The 8,223-nt window shown below is 33.5% G+C and overlaps 1 protein-coding gene across 14 annotated transcripts; it reads left to right on the forward strand.

Moving 5' to 3' along the window:
* The first annotated feature begins 784 nt into the window (after positions 1-784).
* LOC112737699 (U11/U12 small nuclear ribonucleoprotein 25 kDa protein) lies at positions 785-7,895 on the forward strand. 14 transcript variants are annotated; one of them, XM_072211462.1, is made up of 9 exons: positions 912-1,308; positions 1,426-1,520; positions 1,887-1,981; positions 2,185-2,386; positions 2,475-2,580; positions 2,775-2,874; positions 3,352-4,691; positions 5,116-5,334; positions 7,487-7,895. In XM_072211462.1, the coding sequence occupies exons 3-7, from the start codon at positions 1,898-1,900 to the stop codon at positions 3,466-3,468; spliced, it is 609 nt and encodes a 202-aa protein (XP_072067563.1). In that variant the 5' UTR covers positions 912-1,308; positions 1,426-1,520; positions 1,887-1,897; the 3' UTR covers positions 3,469-4,691; positions 5,116-5,334; positions 7,487-7,895. The 14 variants fall into 14 exon arrangements, with proteins under 14 accessions (XP_072067560.1, XP_072067558.1, XP_025643512.1 ...); XM_072211461.1 differs by having other exon boundaries at positions 5,134-5,334; XM_072211468.1 differs by having other exon boundaries at positions 1,279-1,308; positions 4,421-4,691; positions 5,134-5,334.
* The last annotated feature ends 328 nt before the right edge of the window (positions 7,896-8,223 follow it).

The following is an 8,223-nucleotide window of genomic DNA, read 5'->3' on the forward strand; positions in this document are numbered from 1 at the left end:
CCCCACGGTGGCGCCAAATGTTCATGCTATTAAGAGATATATCCGAGGTATAACTCGTTGCAGAAGGAGAGATACCATCTTGTCTTTTCCACGGACAAGTTATATGCCGGACTTCAAAGAACACTAGACAGGGTGGGTACCTGCAAAAGGTACTCCGGCGCTCAAGTCAGTAATAATTCAAAGAAGATAGAGAGTGACTTAAGTGAATATTAGGTTTTCAGATGTTCTTTACCTTGATCTAATGTTACCTTATATAGACTGAATAGAGACTAAGTATTTTGAATATGCTCGATTAGCGAATCATAAGCCACGGTTATGGTGAGAACCACAATGTGGTTACCATGATATTCTCATTATCTGTTTTGACTATTTCATAGAGTTGTTGGTGATGATGACGTGTGGTGAAGTCATCATGTCGTTGTGCTGAGTGTTATCATGTTTTCGAGTTATGGGTCGAGTTATAATTTCTTTGGGTTGTGGTATAGATTTTATTGACTGAGTTATAGGTAATGGATCAAGACTTGTTTTTCGAATAATAAGTGGTAGTTATCAAGTAATACGGAATGGATTATATTGTGATGGCCGAGTTATAGATATAATGACCGAGTTATGTGTTGGTAATTTATAAGTTATAAAATTCCAACGTTCTTTTGACTTAATTTTTGAATTATAACTTGTAGCCACCGAATTATAGTGACGAGAGCAATTTTATTTATAACTTATAAGTTTATCTCTCTCTCTTTACAAGTGCTCTTATTACTTGTTAGTACCTTTTTTTTTAATTATAAACAAAATTTTTGAATGTTTATTGCAAGTAGTATTTATATTGTACTCCACCAAACTGTTAAAGGTTTTTTCATGTAAATGGGCCTCAGGCCTAATAAAAATCGTTTCAAAGAAGCTTATCTTTTAATCTGCGACCTCGTTGATCCAAGAACGGGAGGAAAAACAAAAAAACACTCCATCCGCCCTTAATTCCGCACATCGTCTCTCTCAGGAAGTCTCGCCACTTCACTGCCGCCACCTCCCTTCAGCCTTCAGCAGTTCGTTCGGCCGCCTCGAGTTCCCCTGTCTTCGCCGCTGCCAGCCTCCTTGTCGCTGCATCCAGCAGCCTCGTCGCCGCCATTCTTGGTGGCGCCAGTCTGCTACTCTGCTCCGCCTCCATCTCGCCTCCTCAAGTCCACGTTGCCACTGATCTGCAACACTGCTCCGCCCTCTGCCCCTCGCCGCATGCTGTTTTCTCGCTGCTGACTGCACCTGCCTCGTCGCCGACAGGTCCTGCTTCGCCGCCGACTACTCCATCCGCAGGTTCTTTTTTTTTTTTTGATACTTTGATTTGAAATTAATCTGTGTTTTTTATATTTTTGTTTATTTGTTAATCTTCTAAGATTATTTGTTATTTTTACTTTTTTATTTTCCGCCTAGTCTTAATGGATGCAGAAGGGAGTTCCCAAAGCCAACTAAAAATTCCAGATGCAACTGCAAGAGAGAGTAGCAACTCTTCTGCACTATCAAATCAAGTGAGTGAATCAAACAAAGAAATCAATTTGTTTGCTAAAATTGGAAGACTTTGGTCGCTAAATGAATTTCAATAATTTGATGCTTGCTTGCAGTTTGGTAACTCTTTTTAGTTTTGATTTAGGGATATATCAGAAAATGTTTATCAAGATGACATTAGATACACTTAAAAAGCTCAGATTGAAATTCGTTAGGTTTAATATAGCTGCTATTGTAATATTAATAACTGATATCCTTTTGCAAGTTCTCAGTTCTTAAACAAGTATATTTGGGTAGAGATTTTCAAAAAAGTGTTATTGAATTTTGTATTTCTGGTATTAAAATTCAAATAAACTACTACTACAATTACAATATGAACATTGGAGCAGGGTGGGATGTCATGTACGGCAGGCTCACGGGTACTGCTCAGGTAAGGTTCAAGATAGGAAACCTGTTGGGGAACTGGGTTGGTGGCAAATTTCAGGTACATGGGAAAAGGGTGGAATGGATAATGAAAAATATATCCTAATTTGTATCTTTCTATCCCTACTTTTGGAGCATCACTTTTGAACCGGACTAGATCGAACTATGTTAGTTTGGGATAACCCAAATTTATGCTGGCCTAGACCAGCCCATTTCCTTCTTGAATCTACTAATAATGAGTTCATTGTTCTTGGTCTGATGAAGATTGATGTGGGAGAGTATGAATACAATGAAGGTGGTTTGAAGAAGGCAAAACTGCAATCAATGCTGAGAGTGTTGTTGGATGATCCTCTGCTGTCTGATGTCCCCAAGAATCCGACCTTGGCAGATGTTGATACCCTCCTCAGCCTTGAACTTGGCAGTGCCATGCGTCTCTCTGTCTTAAAACTAGATGGAACTTCATTTGGTAATATAATTAGTTGCTCTCTTCAGTGTCCTATGGATGTGCAGATTTTTAAAGCTCTAGTTGACCTGTGATTTCTTTGCTGGTGAAGAGGTGACAGTGATGAATTCAGCAACAGTCAAAGATTTAAAACTTGCTATCAAGAAGAAAGTGAATGACATGGAGCAATCCGGTTTGGGTCATCGCCATATTTCTTGGTGGGTTAGCAGTTTTCCATCTTTCTTGTCCTTTTTTCTCTTTTACATCTTAGCAATAGCATCTTTTTATTCTTTTGATATAGGAATAGGGCCAGGGCACTTAGCAATAGCATATTAGTCTAACATCCTCACAACAAAGCTACCTTAATAATGATTTAATACAGAAAGCAATGCAAACCTTGATGCAATTGCAGGAAGCATGTATGGGCAAATTATTGCTTGGCATATCATAACAACAAACTCCTACATGATGATGATCCGCTTCAGAATTTTGGCATACGTAATAATTCCCAGGTTTGTCTAGCAAATTCTAAGTCTTTATGGATCATTGGATTGTGTTTATCTTGTCCATTTTCTTTCCTGTAATCTTCTTTATTTTATAGCATTTTTTTAACAAGAGAAGAAATATTATTAACAACAAAAACGGATATTACAAAAACCATGGAGGATCAGGGGTCATCAATTTACAAAAGATTGTTTAATAAGTTTTCCCGTGGCATGGATTTATTATACTTATTCTAATATATGTAGTAAAAAATAGAGTTTTAAAAATGGTTATGTATTGATATTTTTTTCTGTGAAGTATGTGAGTTGCTTACTTTTGACATTATAATGATACAACTAATAGAACATGTTATTTCAAATGTCTTGAATAACTCAATTGTATCAATTAAGAAATAGAAATCATCATATTCATCAACTTTACCATAAAAAAATTGCATCCTACTAAAAACTTTCATTAACTTCATTGAAAACATTTTGCTTATGCAGGTGCATTTTGTGTCCTTTGTCATGACCAAAGAGTCTCGTAGGCATTCAAAGAGGAGAAAGCATCGCTTTTTTCATGGCCTTAATAAGCTTTCACATGAAAAAAATTGTGAAGACTGAGCCCATGGTGTCATAGCTTGTTATGATATCTTAAAATGGTTGAGAGGTTTGAGTTCTCTGTTACCTGCACTAACAGAAACAGGCTATTAAGGGAAGGAACCACTCTTCTTAAATAAAACATCAAAATCTCATATTACTCGATGTGAGACCTTGGGCACCCCATAATACCCAAGTCCCGATCATACTTCTTTATAACTAACTATATTCAGCTGAATTTCACTATTGGTCCAGCACTAAACCCCAATGTCTTGAGTCCCAACCTTTGAAGTCACCACTCACCAACCACCTAACTCATAAAATCCAGTAGTTTAGCATTTAATGGATAGTTAACCTGTGGTTTAGCTTACTTGTTTAGAAAATCATTTCTATTTTCTGAACTCTTAACTTTTTCTGTTCTTTTTATTTTTATTTTTTTAATAATTATAATCCATAGAAATTCTCAAATTCCCATCTTTTTGCTGCAAACCTGCCATCACTACGCTGGAGTTTTATCCCTTGAATGTTTGACAATGTCGTCTGCAATACAAGATCAAGTTGCCATCATTGATTGATTGAGCTCTTGTTGTCATGCTAGATACTAGATAGGTTCAAGTGCTCAGTAATTTTCATTGTCAAAATGAATGTTTAAACTGTTAGTTACATGTCCTAGAGCTAATATAGGGATAATGCCAAAATGGTCTCGAATTCAAGTATTCAACTGGTGAATCAATCTTGTCCCCCAATTTCAAATATGCCTAAATAAGTCCCTCAATTTAACAACCGTGAGTTGCCGTTGGTCATTTGTAGGACTCAATTTAGTACTTCCCATCATATTAAAACCCTAAGCCCCCAATAGTTACATGTTTATTTCTTTTGTCTCTCTTCCTCTCATCCATTTCTCAGTGATTTCTGATTCTATTTTCGTCTTATGCTGCTTGTGCTTGCTGGGTCATGATTGGTGGTGGGGACAAAGGTCAAGGGAACTCAAGTGAGGCTAGAGGGCTTTGGGGATACACTTAAGTGAAAAACACAATTCCTCTTCAATAGTGAAATACCTAGATACCACCCTCTCCAATTCTTAAAGGGTTATTGTTCATCAAAGGGCAACGGAGAACAAGATTTGGATAATGAAGAGGAGACTCTTGGCATAAATGTGTTTGTGTGGATGAGCTAGAGGTCGTGCAGTTGTGTGGCTCATCGTGTGCGGGACAAACATCAAATTCCACAAGACGTCACTTCAAGAGGTACTCTCTTGTACCTTACTATAGTGATGGTTTACGTTGTCCAAATAATGAGGTGATACTAAACTCATGAAATGAGGTTTTATGGCCGCTGTCTGATCTTGTGTTAAACTTTTATTTGATAAATTTTTGTTTGCACTATTCCACTGTGTATGCTTGATGTTTTTGAACACAATCCTCCTAGTCGCGCTCTGCATTTTCTGGTTGCTAATTAAGCTTTCCTATGTTTTGCACTCTTGAAATGATGAGTTGTTTTTGTATTGGATATTCTGTGGGTTTGATCTGTTACTTGGTCATCTTCAATTGTTCATTGGACTCAGACTCGTGTAGTGTGTTTTTTTGATGTGTTGAGTTGACTGAAAACGTTATGCTGTTTTCTGGTTCTGCGGTTATGCCTCTGTTTGAACTGTTTTATCTAGTTTTGCAGTGTGATATCTTTTTTTAGGTACAGTAGAAACTACTTTGTGCTCTTATGAATTCAGAAGAGAGTGTCATCATGCTACTTGGGAACAAAGATGGCGTTGCGGACCTGAGAATGATGTCTACTGTTGGAATGTGGATGGTGTTTCCTCGAATTGCTAGAAGAGATTACTCGAGATAAAGGAAAGAGAAGGGCAGTGCGGTTCACAGACCACAAGAGTGTAATGTAAGTTAAATAAAAGATGAAGACTCACATGTAGTTCTGTGAAATTGATAATTGAGGACTGTTGGATAATGATTTAGTCAAACTTGTCAAATTATCTAATGGTTCTCAAATATTAATTTCACATAAAAATTACTGCAAGTGAGTTTTCACCTTTTCGATACGTATCTTGGTAATTAATCTATTTTTTGTATTTATTTTAAAAAGACCTAAAATTCTCTTTCTCTATCTGCATCTTCTAAACTTTTCAAAAATCATAATAAATTATATATTTTTTGTTTCTATTTGATCTTTAATAGTATAAAACAAATAACTCATTTTATCTCAGAAATATTTATTTTATTAAAAGAGTACTTGTTTTATTCTGGAATAACAAACAAATGAGGCCTAGCACTAAATACATTATACCGGTGAAAACATAAACAGAAAAATAATATATTAATTAAAAATTGAAACCACGGGGGCAAGCACCACGCCGCGCTGCAAACGTTGCTTTTTGACGTATAATAAAGAAGTAAAGAACACTAAATGCTATTATGCTGAGTAAGATGATTTATTTGAGATCAATTTTATACAATGTATAGGAAATATTTCAAGTGCACCAAAAGACTTTTGGTGTTCCAGTTGTGGGTGTTTCAGTTGTTTTAACTGTTGATTTGAATTATAAAAAATATATATAATATATATTAATTAAAATCAATGATTAAAATAATTGGAACACCAGTGTTTTTTGGTGCACTTGAAATGTTTCCCAATATGTAAGCAATTTATATATTTAAATCATTATTTAAGTAACAAATTTGTAAAATAATTATTTCTACTATTATAATAATAATGCATGGTCGAATTTTGTAGGTAGAATTGTTCGTCTAATAGTCATGATGAAGAAAAACTTGTCCTTCCCTTCTCCCATCAAGAAAAAGATAAAATTACAATCTTTAGGGGTGAGCACGGGTAGTGGGTACCCGATTATCCACCCGAATCCGAACCAAACCAATCAAATTGGTTCTAAAATCGATGGGTAATCGGGTCCAACCCGAACTAAACCAATGACATTTGCTGATGATTGGTTCGGGTATCGATTTTGGGGGCGCGGAACCCGAACCAACCCGTATACCCGATCATAATTAATTAAATAATATATATATATATATATATATATATATATATATATATATGACTTTTTATGTGTTTTCTAACTCATAACTCTAATCCTGTCTTACTAATGTTTAGATTTTAATGTGTTTTAGTTTTAGCTTCTTTCAAAGATTATTCACTAGACTTTTGTATTTAACTTCTAATATTTTTATTGCACTTTTATATTTTCATTAGACAAGATTATTTACTATTAATATGTTTGGATTTTTATGAGTTTAGTTTTTAATGTATTTGGTATTTAATATGTTTGCATTATTTCTGTTGATGTTACATGTTTATTGTATTTCTTGAATTTTTAAGATAAAAATTTGCCAATTTGATTTTTTTTTTATAAATTTCAAAATCATCGGGTACCCGCTACTCGAACCGAACTAATCCGCTCTTAATCGGTTTGGTTGGTTCGGGTACAAGCACAAAAAAACACAAATCCGAACCAAACCAAACCAATTACTTTTTGATTGGTTCGGTTCTAATTTTACCTTGAACCCGAACCAAACCGACCCGTGCTCACCCCTAACAATCTTGTTCTCTACTAGTTTCTCAACAAGCATTGGGAAATGTTCTGAACTTCTAAAATTTATGATTTCTTTTTCTATTGATAAAGAGTTGATTGGTCAATTACTCAATTCATAAACATTAAAAAAAACGTATTTATGCCTTTGAAAATAACGATAAACATTTTTAATATATAGTTATCATTTTTAATAATTATAATTATCATAATAATAGTATAAGCAGTAATTAAAAACATCGGCGACAATAATAATAATGATAATAATTTTCTTGCAACAAATTAAATATAACATACAAGCAAACATTTTTATTTTTATTTTCATTTTCATAAACTTCTGATCTAAATTGCCCTTAATTATGTTTTAGCAATAAATATTACATTTATTTTTAAACATTTCATTCATCCAATTTAGTTGTTATCTTACCGCCTAATAAATTGATTATGGCCATCTAATAATTCTTAAAATTTATTTTTTTTTCGTAGACAATATGAAAGTCTTGTCCAGATTCAATCCCAGCCAAGTAAATGGAATATTCAAGGGTACTTCTCCAAGCTCCAATTTTTCTTTTTTCTGTCGAATCCCAAGTCACAAAATTGATCTTCACACCACTTATCGTATTCATGTACAGGATGATCATTTTGTTTGCATTAAAATTTCTTTGTATGCTAGTTGCAAAATAAATTTTACTTTTACAATAATGCTATACATCCAAATCTTTTTGTTAACCAAGTCTAACTAAAATTAGTTATAGTTAACATTATTCTAAGTCTTATTATTTAATTTGGTTGGACTTGATTCATAAAAAGACTTGGATATGTAATATTATTTTATTTTAATATTATTAGAATGTTTATTATTTTAATATTAGAATGTTTATTATTTTTGCGTCTACAGGAGTGAGTTATTTGGTTTTATATTAAAATAAAATTAAAAAAATTATATTTATCAAAATGTTTTAAACTGAAATTTATTACGTATAAGTTCTTTTTATATTTATATAAATAATCACAGAATAAAAAATATTACTATTTATTCATAAATAATTCTATTTTGTCGCGATTGATTGAAAAATTATATTGTCTTTTAACACATAAATCATGTCAGGTTAGTACACTATTAAAACAGAAAAAAAAAAAAAAACACGAAATCACGATACTACTTTGTCACCATTTACTCACAAATCCAATGTTATCCTTTTAACATATAAATAATGATAGGA

This window comes from Arachis hypogaea, chromosome 13, assembly GCF_003086295.3.
Source record: "Arachis hypogaea cultivar Tifrunner chromosome 13, arahy.Tifrunner.gnm2.J5K5, whole genome shotgun sequence".
NCBI lineage: Eukaryota > Viridiplantae > Streptophyta > Magnoliopsida > Fabales > Fabaceae > Arachis > Arachis hypogaea.

Excerpts from the sequence above, each read along its gene's own strand:
- LOC112737699 (XM_072211459.1), top strand. The coding sequence starts at position 1,431 with ATGGATGCAGAAGGGAGTTCCCAAAGCCAACTAAAAATTCCAGATGCA. Across the intron at positions 2,581-2,774 it reads GGTCATCGCCATATTTCTTG|GAAGCATGTATGGGCAAATT; the intron begins GTGGGTTAGCAG and ends ATGCAATTGCAG. Across the intron at positions 2,875-3,351 it reads GCATACGTAATAATTCCCAG|GTGCATTTTGTGTCCTTTGT; the intron begins GTTTGTCTAGCA and ends TTGCTTATGCAG.